Source organism: Protopterus annectens, chromosome 2.part0 (genome assembly GCF_019279795.1).
Source record: "Protopterus annectens isolate FY-2018-M chromosome 2.part0, PAN1.0, whole genome shotgun sequence".
NCBI classification, from domain to species: domain Eukaryota; kingdom Metazoa; phylum Chordata; order Ceratodontiformes; family Protopteridae; genus Protopterus; species Protopterus annectens.
The window spans coordinates 321,586,298-321,601,297 of NC_056728.1; the positions used below are offsets into that span (position 1 = coordinate 321,586,298).

The 15,000-nt window shown below is 40.6% G+C and overlaps 1 protein-coding gene across 1 annotated transcript in view; it reads right to left on the minus strand.

The window, feature by feature from the left end:
• FBN2 (fibrillin 2) overlaps positions 1–15,000 on the minus strand; it is a 2,449,070-nt gene that overhangs the window by 235,285 nt on the left and 2,198,785 nt on the right. Inside the window, exon 57 of the mRNA XM_044060803.1 lies at positions 1,337–1,543. Within this exon, the coding sequence (XP_043916738.1) occupies positions 1,337–1,543 (207 nt within the window). The remainder of the gene's footprint in view (positions 1–1,336; positions 1,544–15,000) is intronic.

Genomic DNA, 15,000 nt, shown 5'->3' on the forward strand with positions numbered 1-15,000 from the left:
GTGAAATGCACTGTTTTGGGCTACAACAGTCTATCTGGGACTTAGTCCAGATGAGTACGGCTGTCAGCTACTACTGCAGTACAGGGTTTGATTCCCTCAAATGTTATTTGCTTACTGTATGACTGACCAAGTCCCTTCACCAGACAGTGCTCCTAGGCTGCCGTGAAAAGGAATACTTACATCAAGTGGACTGTTACAAGCTATTATTAAATGAGTTGCACATTTGTCTTTGAATCCCTGCACCATTTGCATAGACACTAATTAGTACTTCATTTTGCTGTATGACTATGAGTCCCAGCATGCCTTGTAATTTAATGAATTGTCAGATGCATTTTCTATAAATGTGAGTTTTGTGGGAAGAGCTATTTACTGTTGCTCATGCTAAGTTTTTTTTCAGTGCAAGATTGTTTGTTTTGCTTAGCAAATGGCTGTTAGTGTTTTTGGGATTAAATTTGAAATAATATTCTTGTGCTGCACAGTGGTGCAGGGGTTAGCATTGGCTTACAGCAAGAGGTTCTCCAGTTCAATTCTTGGCTGGGATGCCTTCTGTGGAGTCTTCATGTCCTCCCTGTGCTCTCGTGGGTTTCCTCTGGGTGCTCCAGTTTCCTCCCACATTCACAAGAATGCTGCAGGTGGATAGGACATTCTAAATTGGTCCCAGGTATGTGTGTGTGTGTGTGTGTGTGTGTGTGTGTGTGTGTGTGTGTGTGTGTGTGTGTGTGTGTGTGTGCATGCCTTCTGAGGAAGGTTGAGCGCCAGGCTGGAGACTCGACACTGTAAAACTGTACTACCACCCATTCTGCAGAATGATGATCTGCTGTGACAACCCTTAATGGGAGCAGCCAAAAGACAACAAAGAAATCCAAATCTCTGTGATCATTGTAGAATACAAAAAAAAGAAAATGTAGTAAGCACACTGACAGATTTAAACAGTGTTTTATGGTAACTGAGGACAGACAAATAAGTAATGGGATATTGGTATGGCTGCTAGGGGGCCCAGTGCATTACCTTGCCTAGGACTCCATGTGACCATGATTCGGCTTTGATTCTATGGTCTGCCAGGCCAGGTCATGCCAGGATCCCAAATGTGAGAGCATACCAACAACTATAATTTTAAAAGTAAATAAGTGGAACAGATTTTAAACTTGTGATAGTATAAAAAACGCATTCATGACAAATGTTAAAATTTGTAATGTTCATATGTACTGCACACTGCAACTTGATTTCTGCTTTCAGCTCTTTGAAATATACATACATGCATTTGTCATCAGAAATAGCCATTAGCCTTTACTGCAGTACTTCTTATACTCAGTACACATTTTAACATTGGGATTACCTGTTCCATCAGTGGTGTAACCTTGTCCATGAGGACACAACCGTTTATACTGAGCAGTTCCTGGAAGTGGGCAGAGTTCACACTGGTTACCCCAACCACGCCCACCATCACAGCAGCATTCTGACTTGGTAACAAGATTTCGACTGCTGGAGGACATCTGGCACATGGTCTGTAAAACTTCTGTAAAGCAGAATCCCTGACGATTGTCTGTAGCATTGAAAAAGATAAATATTTCCTCTCAGAATTATTGAATTGTACACACAAATACACATATGCACACCCATGTGTCTGTGTATATAGCACACTGTAAACATTATATTGTTATTATATTTTATCTCTGTGGAGCTTTTCTCTCCGGGCCTCCACTGAAAGTGGGCACTCTTTGGCCCAGTGGACCTTCCCGTTCAACAAATGCAATAAAATAAAATAAAAATAAATAAAATGTATATACATACTTCAGACAAACTGCTTTCAACAGTGATTGAGAAGCTTTATATTTCTAAGTAGTTTAGTCAGCATCACTGTGATAGTAAATAGATATTGAAGGAAACAAACTGGTTTACAGACTCATTATTTTGGCCCTTTGTGGTATACTATCAGCTAAAAAAAAAACACATCCTTCCAGAAAGTACTATCCATATGGAATATAGATACAAGAGTTAAATTTTAAATGAAGTTTGTTTCCACTTCCTCTCTCTCTCTCTCTTGAATGTATGTACTAATGTTTCTTTGGAATGACTTGACTATGTAAGCACCGATGGGCCAAGATAGAGTTCATGTTAAGCCACAGTTTCGTTATACTCAGATTCTGTTAGTTGTATGATTATATGCAGTTGCTGGTAAAATGTATTATTTTATCCTTGTTTTTAGGGCATTTAGCTATTAAAAGAATTCAAAAACAAAATACAAATATTTGTTTATTACTCTGTGCATTCATTAATCATACATCCTGAGTTTTTAGGGTCTTCTTCCATGTCAAATTCAAGCCCCAGATGGCATTCATTGTTCATCTTATTATTCATTACAAAGAATGGGTGGCAGACCCTCCCAGTAGACTACCACACTGCAGGGTCAGTTTTTTTAATGATATATGCATTCCTCCCATACCACCCCCCATACTACCCGTCTTGCAGTGATATTAGTGTGGGAAGTACATGCATACTTCTGGATAGTTGTCATACATTCTGCTTCGCCATCTATTTCATTATACCAACTAGGGCATTTAGTAATGACTTTAGTGCTATATGTTTTTAAATTAAATGTTTAGCAACATACTACAATATAAATTAAAAAAAATCCTAGATAATCAAAGACCAATGAAAGTACTGTCAGTAACATTAAAACCACCCACAAATTAATACCTGTGTCGCAAGGTTTCAGAAAGAAACTTATTCAGCTCCCGTAAAAATTATTTGTAAAACAATTACTTAGTCCAAATGATTCTTTTTAGATTGACTTTAGTAATCACACCTGATAAATTAGGAGAGATCAGCATTTATAAGCAAATCCTTACAACTATATCCTAAACCTGAGGTACCTCATGAAACCCTTTCCTGAATTTAACAGTCTTATTTCATTTATTCTGTGGATTAATGTGCTTAAAGCTAAGTATAATTCAAACAGTAACATTTCATAAAAACAAATTGTGCCCTGGTGGACAGGGATGACTAAGGTTTTATTGGTGGTTTAGTGGCCAGTGAAGGTGGCTGGTGGGAGTAAGCAGATGAAACTGTCTGACCCATCCCAGAAGGGTAGGTGTTGATTTCATTTTGCCACAGGACCATCCTCTTGAGGAAGGCCAAGAAATTCACTTCATGCACAAAAAGGGCTTCAGAGCACAAGTCTGCCAAAAATGTACCACTCACGCTAAGCAGCCGTTTTTGTGAATGACAGCACCTTACTGGGAATCAAAAGTGAAGGTACTGCAGCGTTGCCAGGTAACAGACCTTACTGGGAATCAAAAGTGAAGGTACTGCAGCGTTGCCAGGTAACAGACCTTACTGGGAATCAAAAGTGAAGGTACTGCAGCGTTGCCAGGTAACAGACCTTACTGGGAATCAAAAGTGAAGGTACTGCAGCGTTGCCAGGTAACAGACCTTACTGGGAATCAAAAGTGAAGGTACTGCAGCGTTGCCAGGTAACAGACCTTACTGGGAATCAAAAGTGAAGGTACTGCAGCGTTGCCAGGTAACAGACCTTACTGGGAATCAAAAGTGAAGGTACTGCAGCGTTGCCAGGTAACAGATAAAGGTCAGGAGAAGCATTCAAAATTCAGTTTTTCTGTGAGTCGATGGAAACAACTCCCAATTTACTGTCATCTGCAAATTTAAATAACCATAGGCCAGGTGTTTTGGCCTGAAGGTCTGAGAAACAGTTGCCAAATAGGAGAGGTCCCAACACTAAGTTTTGTGATACACCACTAGTGAAATTTTTGGCTTTCAGAAATGATATCTATGACTCTAACCACATGGGTTTTGTCAGACAGCCAGTTAGCTATTCACACAAGTTTTGGAGGGAGAAGGCAGTACAAACAGTTGCAATAGCAGCATTAAGAGCATGTTGAACTCTATTTTGCAAAACTGTGTACAACTTTTTTGGTAGGCTGTACATGTGTGGAATCAAACATACACCTCCTGTAGGCAGCAGTCATGGAGTTTGTAAAGCTACTGGTGGATATAGTGAGGTTGGGAAACACCACTGGCAGTGCTATGATGCTGTACCAATGTCCTTGATCTCCTCAGTGGCCCTTGATGTGTGTTGGGGTGAGCCAGGAGTGGCTAAGGTGGGTCTGGAACACTCAGTGAATGAGGAGAGGAGCTTGAAGCAGTTGATGGTTAGCTGAAGGAAGAGAAGAAAAATAATATATCCCATAGTTTTATGTAGGAGGCTAGTTACCAGGGTCCATGGTTAGGCCACCCTTCTATAATGATATTACAATGGCTATTTTCCAGGCTTCAAGAATGTAACTAGTGCAGAGGCTTAGATTAAAGAAGTTAGGTTTGGATTCAAATAGACCATATTTGCTAATGATACACATGCAACGTAAATGTTATCTTGTCCCATAGGTGAGGTGTTCTTAGCTTTAAAGAGGGTTGACAAGACCTGTACCACAATAAAGTGTGTGTAGGGAGTGGATCTGAATATGGAATCTCTGCAATAGCTATACCTGTGGATGGAGTAAAATTTGCACTAACAAGAATATTAGCTATTTCTCATGGTGTTCCCATTTTTATAAATCTGCAAGCCATCCAATCCTACCTACTTGAACAATGGTGCAATAAAGTAAAAAATAAACATTTGTTGCCAATACTTCATGGAACACACACCACTGCATAGTTCTAAAACAATTTAGTGGACTGAACTGCAACACAGTCTAACCTTCTCTCAATTTGTCACTGTTCACAAAACTTAATGCGAAAATCAAATGAATGCCCCACCAATAGCAATAGGATCAAAGGATCATAGCAAGTTACTAGGCTACTGGCCCTGAGGCCCTTATAAGCCTAGAGAATAAATTAGCCCATGTTCCCAGAAGTCAGCACTCGATGCCCCTGTCCAGCAGGGACACAGGTGGAATCCCAGGAGTGTATTTTCTATTTCCCATCCAGTCATCCAGGTTGCTCTTAAAGAGGGAAAATAAAGTACTCTGCTTGACATGGAGAGGGACTCTATTCCACAGATGGGGGAGTCTCTGGAAGATAAATCTGTCCTGACAGCAAGTCCTATTGATGGCGCAGACCAAGTTGAGGTTTTGCATGTGGGTCGCGAGTGGGGTTTGGCTTGTGGATATGCAGAAATTTCATCAAGACGGGGTCAGAGATTGCTTTGTGTGGCAGACATAGATGACCTCTGAGGAGTCTCATACTTGTGATGGAGTAGAGGGACAGGGCCTTTAGCCTGTGTAGGGTAGATGTTTGAGGCCCTGGATTCTCCTGGTTAGGAACCTCTGTGGTCTCTCCAGCTGCTGCATGTGCTTCACAAGGTATATGCTGAAAGGGACATTATACTCGATGATGGGCCAGATAAAGGAGGAGTACAGGGAAGTTATGACTTCCTTCTTCCTGGAAGAAATACCCTTACTAATGAAGTGAGCCATGTAGAAAGCTCTCCATACAATGGAGTCAACATAGTGGTCAAAAGTTAGATTGCTGTCAACTTGGGTGCCCAGGTCCCTAACAACTGCTTGCATGTTTAAGACATTGTTATTAATGTGATAATTTGTGGAGATGGCACTCTCCCCCAAAGGGGATGATGATACATTTTTTGGCATTTAGTTTGAGGCTGTGTTTCTGGCACCAGTCATTTTTCTGGGGAGACCCTCTTGTAGTATGTCTACAACACTAGAGGAGTTGATGACAGCACCCAGCTTGCAGTCATCTGCAGACTTGGTCAGCCATAGACCTCTGGTTTTGGCTTGCACCTTAGAGACGTATGAACCCAAACAACAGGGGCCCTAAGACCAATCCCTGGGGAATGCCACTCATTATGGGTCTACTACTTGAGGTAGCTTCCCCTATTTTGACTGACTGAGTTCTATCAGAGAGACTGTTAGCTACCCATCTAGTCACATATGGATTTACACCAAGCTGGGATAGTTTATCTATTATGTTTGAGTGGGGAATAGTGTCGAAGGCCTTGGCCAAGTCAAGGTAGGTGGTGTGCACAATCTTTCCCTCGTCCATGGCTTTGGTGACTGACTCAAAGAAGTTTACTACATTTAACTGGCATGATCTTCCCTTGACAAAACCAAACTGTGTGTAATCAAGCATTTGGAGGTTGCTGATGTCCTTATTAATGTGGTCCATGATAATGTGTTCCATGGCCTTGCAAATCAGGCTAGTTAGGCTGATGGATCTATAATTGCCTGGATCAGTGGTTGCTCCACCTTTGTGCAGGGGGTAATGATGGCTGTCCTCCACTTGGCTGGGATCAAAGCAGTACTCAGGCTTAGGTTGAATAGGGTGCCTAATGGTGCTGCGAGTTCCTGCCTGAACTGATGCAGGATGCAGCCTGGGATGTTATCTGGTCCCATGGAAGCTGTGTTTTTAGCCTTTGAGAGGGCAGTAATGACTTTTTTTCCCTAGAGATAAGGGTGGAGGCAGGTGCTGGGGATATCCTGGATTACTGATGGGGGACAGAGGGGTGAAGTTTTCACTCAATCTTGTCTGCCAGGAGGTTGGCTATATCCATGGCATTTGTGTACGTGGGGTTCCTGACCATCAGTTCTGAGCAGATTTAAGTGTTTCCCATTAGACTGCGGAAGTATGTGAAGAAGGCCTTATGATTGTCTTTAGTAGATGTGGCCAATTTGGACTCAACTTTGGAGGACTTCACTAATACCCTTATTTGCCTGTTTAGGCCAAGGAGAGATTGCTTCCAGTATGGCATCTGTTCCTTCTTGGTCCTGGAAAGCAGTTTTTTTTTCCTTTTGTTGCAGAGTTTATTTATAGCTGTTGTCCACCAGACAGGTTTACTCTTCCTTGAGAAGGAGGATTTTTTCCTGTCAGGTATTGCTGACTCCATGCGTTTATATAAGTGGTTGTATAGTCCTTTGGTGTAGGTTTGGACATTAGTGCCAATTCCTACTGTTGGGGAGGGGGTTGTGAAGATGTTTAGACCTTCTTTCAGGAGGTTGTAATAAGCTTTGGAGAAGATTTTTGTTTAACCCTAGCTGGTTGGGGTCAGGAAAGATGGCAACTTCGAAGGAGATCGCTTTGCGGTCTAATCTTACTAGGGATGATGACACTGCAGGGATGCTGCAATGGTTTCCTATGTTGGCTAGTACCAAGTCCAAAATGTTGTCACCTCTTGTGGGGTGTCAGCCAGCTGGTCCAAGGCACTGGAATTGATGAAGACAAGGAATCTTTGAGCATTTGTTTTCTGGCTCAAGTAGTTTATCCAGTTAATGGTAGGGTAGTTAAAACTGCCCAGGATCAGGGTGTAGGGTTGAATCTTAACAGATTCGAGGTGGTCCAGATAGGCAGCATGGGCATCCTGAGTCAACATTGGGGCCTGTAACTAGCTATGATTTGAATAGGGGTCTTGTCAACCAGTAACTGCATCTGGAGTATCTCCTGTGAGTCATACTGTTTGACCAGCCTGGAGGTGTGTGTGTGTCTTTAATATACATTGAAACTCCACCTGCTTTGGCTTTGCTGCCCACAGTTTGGGGTCTGAATGTATGATAGGATGAGTAACCAGGTAAGGCTGGTGTGCTCTCTGCAGCTTTGAACCAGGTTTTTGTGACTGCACAAATGTCAGCATCTTTCAGTGTTAAGAATGCTTGCAATGAGTGCAGTTTCATGTTGAGACTCCTAGCATTCAGCAGCATGACCTTTAAATTGCATTTTGCTCATGTTCATAGGTTCATAGGTTGGTATTAGGCTATTGGCCCTAGGGCCTACACAAGCCTAGCCATAACAATTCCCTGGCTATTTCTTCCCAGAATATTTACTTCCCTGGACCCCTGTCTAGCAGGGTGACTGACGTGATCCACGGGGTGAATTTCCTATCTCCCATCCAATTGTCAAAGTTCCTTTTGAAGAGGGCCAAAGAGGCACTCTGCTTGACATGTAAGGGCAGTCTATTCCAGCATCTGGGGAATCTTTGGGTCAGGAACCTATCCCTCCAGCATGTTTTGTTCATTGTGATGACAAGGTTTAGGTCCCTGGAGCATTTGGCTCTGAGGGATTGAGATTTCTTTAAGTGTAGCATGTCCAGCTGCTCTGGGTTTGATATGGCATTGTATGGTAAGCAGAGATCACCTCTGAGTAGACGATATGTGACAAGAGTATAGCTGGAATTTTTTTAGACAGTCAGCATAGGGCATCTGCTTTAGGCCTGTGATAGTTGTTACTATCTATAATGTAACTATATGTTGATAGTGACTACCTGTTGATAGTTTTGACCTCAAGACATTGCCTAAAAAGGCACTATGGAGGAGGCAAGAGCTTTTGCCAGGAGCATGAAGCCCAAAGGAGACAGACACAGGCCATCTCTGGCAAAGCATCGTGGTCTGCCAATCATGTCTTCCTAGGCTGACAGGTAATGGATCCCCTTAGAATGACACCAGAAACTATGCCAATTATTAAAGTCAATAATTTTTTTGTAAGTACTGAGGCATCATTCTGGGTGATGGTAGAATGCTGCTTAAAGCTTGTGACATACCTGCCTGGGACACATAATCAGTGAGCTCAGTCATGAATCTTTTCATATAGTCCAGAGAGGTACATCTCCAGTCATTCATGCCAACATGTACTATGAAAGAGTCATAGCAGTACTTGTTGAGGGACTTGAGTGCATGGGTGATATGATGGATTCTGGCACCTGACAAACAACTTACCATGACTTTCTCCTTATCCAGCCTGGTGAGGGGCACATCTGTGTATCTCACAATGGAGCCGGATTCTGGCACCTGACAAACAACTTACCGTGACTTTCTCCTTATCCAGCCTGGTGAGGGGCACATCTGTGTATCTCACAATGGAGCCGGATTCTGGCACCTGACAAACAACTTACCGTGACTTTCTCCTTATCCAGCCTGGTGAGGGGCACATCTGTGTATCTCACAATGCAGTCTCCTATGATTAATATATTGGGTTTATGGTTAAGCATTGATGGATATGAGACATAGGCACATGGACTATGTGTGGTGTGTGGTGTGGTAGACTGTGGAGTCTGTTTGTGTTTTTGTCTCAGAGATCTCTTTTGTTTAGGTATGTTTTTGTAAAGAACCTCCGCATATGTGGGTGTGTGTTGTGTTGATGTGTGTGATGTTTGAGGTGTGGTGTTTGTGCAGACAACCTTCTCACTGCCAGGTATACTAGCTGGTGAGGGGAGAGAGTATAGACTCCAGGTTTTTAATGTAATTGCATCTCTCACAAATTGTGCTCCTAGAGGTGGCAGTAAGAGAGGGTTGTCCATGCCCATATCAACCAGATTGGTAGGAGAAACTGTAGGAAACTGTCTGTCCATATTTGACAGAAATGGTGAGGGGGATGAGCTAAGGAGGATGAAGATGGAAAGATTTGAGATGGGTACTAGTAGCTTGTGTTTGTACAGAGGCTGTAAAGAAGCTTCACTCCCTCAGGATCAAGTGACTGATAATAAGGGAAAAATTAGCACTACCAACAGTTCAAAAAATAGATGCAAGAAAACCAGATAGAGTGGTCCATGAAAAGAAGACAAAAGTAGCATTCATGTTTGAAAGTGCTACACCCAGTGATTACCATGTCTTACTCACAGAGAGACACAAAGTCATAAAATACCAGGATTTGCAGATAGAAATGAGGGCAGTTGGAAGAAGGACACCCAGACTGTTCCAATAGTAGCAGAAACAAACCTCTTGGGAAACCCATCCTATAAAGTTTGATATAAGTAGCCCTATCTCAGCCTACTGAATGCTTTCTCTGCATCTGGACTAACCACCAACATGGGCTCCTAATTCCTGGTGGCTTCCTGTATGACCATTAGTTTTTTTATGTAGTCAAATGCTTCTTTTTCCCTCAGAATTCCACACACAGGATGTTATGTATTAGGTCCAAAAGAACTTTAGCTAGTCTGTTGGCTAAAATAGCTATAAAAATGTTCTAGTTATGATTTAGGGCTGATATGAGCCTATATGATCTCAAGGAGTCTGGGTCTTTCCCTTGTTTTAATATGATAGATGTTACTGCCTCTCCATGATGTGGGGATTACTTGTGTTAGAATAACAGTGTTTAATACCCCCAACAGTCTTTTTGGCATTTACCATTCGCCATGTGTTGAATTTGCCTTTCAAGTTCCTCTGAGTAAATTGGTCATCAGGTTACTTTTCTGTTCCTCTATTAGATTGGGTAGATCTACGTCATCAACAAATTCTCAGATTTCCTTTCGCAGGTCTGTTCTGATCAGGTCGGTCTCATAAAGTCCAGAAATCAAGTCTGCAAACACTAGTACGTTCTCAGTGTCCTCCTCCCTAATCCTGTTCTCTCATCCTTACTGAATAAATTAATCTTTCCTCCTTAACTTCCCTTTTCTATGCTCTGGGAGAATTTCTCAAAAAATAGTTTTTCATAAGTTTAAGCCTGAACTATTGTGCTCTTTCTAATAGCATGTATGCTTTCATTGCTGATTTTTATATTTTTATATATATACTTTTCTAGCCCTATCACCCCCTCCTTACCCCCCCCCCCCCACCCCTGGTTCGCCTATCATGTAATTTCCCTGAGCTATATCTGCCACTCATTTAAGGCTTCCCTTTACCACTTCTGTTCCTTGAATATTCTTTTAAATCATTTCTCTATTTTTCCTTATGTATCTCCCATTCCCCTATTACTCTTTTGTCTACTAGGTTTACTTCTGTTCCTTCCCTTTCTAATTTCCCCTTCTATCAGAAGTTGAAGGACCCATTCTGACTGCAATCTCCAATGCCTCATGGGTCTTATGTTTCTCCTCAATTCTGTTTTTATCCAAGAATCACAGCAAAATCCTGGCCCATCCCCACCAAATACCAATCTACAGAATCCATCATTTAATAATGCTACCTTTTCTTTAATAACTCAGAACTCCCTCAGTATAGCACATCTTAATATTCGTAGCATTAACAACAAAATTAGTCAATTGCATGCTCTCCTTCAGGTTTATCCATTTGATATCCTTTGCATTACAGATACTTGGCTAAAACCTTCTACTCATGACCTAGAAATAACCCTTCCTGGATATAATATCCTAAGATGTGACCGTACATCAAAAAAAGGTGGCGGTGTAGCTATCTTGTTCAAATCTGATCTTCTGGTTTCACTCTATGATGTATCACTACCCTCAAATACCAATGCTGAGACCCTTGCTGTCAAACTCCAAATGAATAGCTCTAAAGCAATCTATATAATCTGCTCTTACATCCCTCCAGGAAACAATATTAGCATCCTAGAAAACATTCTCAATAGCCTTTCTACCCATTTACCACAGCAAACAATTGTATTAGGCGATTTTAATATAGACTGGACCTTATGTAATTCCCCCACCCCTAACACCCATATTAATCTATTTGGTTTCAATCAAATAATAAACTTCCCCACTAGGATCCACAAACCAAGTAACAAAGAAACTACTCTTGACTGGATCCTTATAAACAGTCACCCACATACCTATAAGGTAGGATCTCTCCCTGACGACATAAGTGATCACATTTTAACCTTTATCACTAAACAAAAGAAATATAGCCCAAAAAAGAACAATTTTGTCACCTATCATTCTAAAAAACACTTCCAAGCTGAGAACTTTATTAATGAACTAAAAGCATGTAACTGGTCATCTCTAAAACTACTTAATCTAGATGAAGCAATCTCTTACTTTAATTCTACTTTCCTTCAAATTCTAAATAATCATGCTCCTTTCCGCTCCTCCAGAATCAGGACAAAAATAGCCCCCTGGCTCACAAAACAAACCAAAGAAAAAATGTTTCTACGAAACAAAATATGGGCAAGATGGAGAACCTCTAAAAGCTCTGTGGATCATCTATACTTTAAACAACTAAGAAATGCTGTCAAAAAGGATATAATCTCAGATAAAAAAAAGCTACTACTCCCACCTGCAACATTCACACTCTAATAATCCTAAAAAATTCTGGTCTGGCATTAATAAACTTCTCAAACCGGGACATGCCACAACTCCTTCCCCCTGCTCTATTCCCAGTAGTAATCCTCTGCAAATAGCTAATGCCTTTAACAATTACTTCATTGAAGCTATTCAAACTTTAACTCAAACTCTAGTTCCCATGACCCCCACTCCTACACAACACACTAACAGTCCCTTTCCCTCCCTTCAATTGCAACCTGTACCAACCTCCTTTATCTGCAAACTCCTTCAAAAACTCAAACCCTACACTCCCTCGGCTGATTGCCTCCCAGCAGAATACCTTCAAATTGCAGCCAAAGCCATAGCATACCCTGTTTCTATCCTGATAAACAGATCCATCTCTGAAGCCTACATCCCCTCTATTTGGAAATTCTCACATATAATCCCTCTGCACAAAGGTGGTAAATCTACTGAGATCTCCAACTACCGTCCTATTGCTCTACTCTCCCCACTAGCCAAAATTATGGAAAAATGTATTCACCATCAGCTACTCCAGCACCTTCTCCAAAACAACTTGCTTGCTAACTGCCAACATGGATTTAAGCCCTTTCATAGCAATACTTCTGCCCTTTTAACTTTTACTGATTGCATAAATAGGAATCGTAACAATAACTGTCTCTCAGCTGCTCTATTTATTGACCTTTCCAAAGCCTTTGATATGGTCAATCACAACCTACTTATTAATGTGCTAAAAGCCCAATCTCTTGACCCACATGCAATCCTTTGGTTCAAATCTTATCTGGAAAATAGACAACAAGCAGTGGGACAATAATCTATCCACACACCTCCTAGTGAGCAATGGAGTTCCTCAAGGTTCTATCCTAGGCCCTCTTCTTTTCTCCATCTTTATTAATGATCTCCATACTGTTTTTCCACATTCCACCTGTATACAATACGCTGATGATTCTACTCTTATCTGTACTGCCAAGTCTTCTTCCTCTCTCCACACCCTTACACAAAATGTATTTAACACAGATGAAAAATGGTTCACCCAATGCTGCCTTCTTCTTAATCCCAAGAAAACTAAGCTACTACTCTTTACTCCCACCATAAAATCTCCTCAGTTCCACTTCACTATTACTTCTGACAATGGAGCCTGCATTTCCCCTGATTCTACTGCTCAACTACTTGGTATAACTATTGACCATAACCTCAGCTTCGATGCCCATGTTAATAATATTATAAAAACTGTTAATAAAAAATTAGGCTCCCTGTATAGAATAAAACCCTTCCTTACACCACTAGCTAAGAAATCCATTGTCCAGACTCATCTTACTTCCACCCTATTATATGCACCTGCCATTTACACCAATCTATCAAAGCATAATCTCACCAAACTTGAAACTAGCTACAATAACATAACCAGATTTGCCACTGGCTCTTCTTACAGAAGCCGTCACTGCCTCAGCCTTAAACAACTCAAATGGTTAGAACTACAAAATCAACTACAATACAATCAACTTGTGATTGCACAAAAAATCCTGCACCATCCTACTAATACTCCCATCCTCACTAATCTGATCTCCCCTTATAAAAATCTTTCAACACTATGCTCAGCTAATAAGCTACTTATTGCCAGCAACCCTTCTAATAACAAAGCAGGCGATTCCCTCTTCTCCAATGTTGTGGGTAGAATCTGGAACAAACTTCCTAATACACTCACCTCACTCTCATCCTCTCTAATCTTTAAAAAACACCTTAGAGACCACCTTAAAATACATTGGCTTTGCCCCTGCTCAAAGCCTGATTGAATCTACTTTTCTTCTCTCCCCTCCCGTTTCTTTTCTCCTGCTTCCTTAACAATTACCCCCCATATCTTATGAACAACACTACTAAATAGTTTTGCTAATGTTCTAATGCTTTAGATTTTGATTGACTTCACATGAACCCTACTAAAGCATTAAGACGTGTTTATTTCTTACTTCTACTCTAATGAAACCTTACATTGTTCACAATTTATTAATTTTTTCTTATCATGTCTTATTATGTAACGTGAAACTAGTCATTTTTAGAATATTTTGAATGTATTAATTCATTCATGTTGGAGCTTTTCTCCTCGGGCCTCTACTGAAAAGGGATATGTATCCAGCTAGACTAGCCCGGTCAACAAATGTAAATAAATAAAATAAATAAATAAAATGCTCCAAATGTAATATGGGTTGTATTCCCCACTTGGGAATTAAATAACCACCCTCACTTGTGATGTATATTCTATCTATTCTTGATGAACATCTCACTGTTTTAAAACATGTATATGGGATATCCCTCTTTTCTTCTCTAATGCAGATGTTTTTCATACCTACAACATTCATAAAGGTGTCTAAATACTTGCCTGTTCTAGGGATCCTCAAACCACATGACTCTCCCTGTACATTTTCAACATGAGTAATTGTATAAAAGTCATCCACCCTTAAAAATATCCATTCATGGAAGTGGGTAATTTCTATGAGAATGTCTTTTAATTCTTCTAATTGGGCTCTGGTGCTTTGTATCGCATGCTATCAGGTACATTCTATTCATCAGCCAAACATTACGTGCTACATACCTTTTAAATATTTTACTATGTCTATATTTTTGCTCTTAAAAATGTGATTTAATAATTTTGCTACCCCCTTTTCCCTGCCTCTTTCATTTCTGAGGCCACTATGGTAGTATACTCAAACATATTCAATTTGTTGTGCTCATTATCTGACAGGTGGGTTTCTTGTAGGCATACTGTTGAGGGACTCTTTTTCTAATAGGCCTCATGACTCATTTCAAGGAAATCTTCAAGCCATTATTGGTTCAGCAAATTATTTTTATCATTACTATTATGGGAAACTTACTACATATATTTTAATGACCTCTATCATATCAATCTATCCTCCTACCTTAGTGAAATAGCTTATGATGGGAAGTCCCTGTTTCCCCTCCATTATTTTTTTTTCCTACATGATCATGTGTATCTCCTGACATCTTCTGATAAGCCTGCGTCAATGTCTGAAGATCCCAAAACAACCAGTTTACTAACCTAAACCTAAAGCTAAACCTATTTACAATTTTTTAAG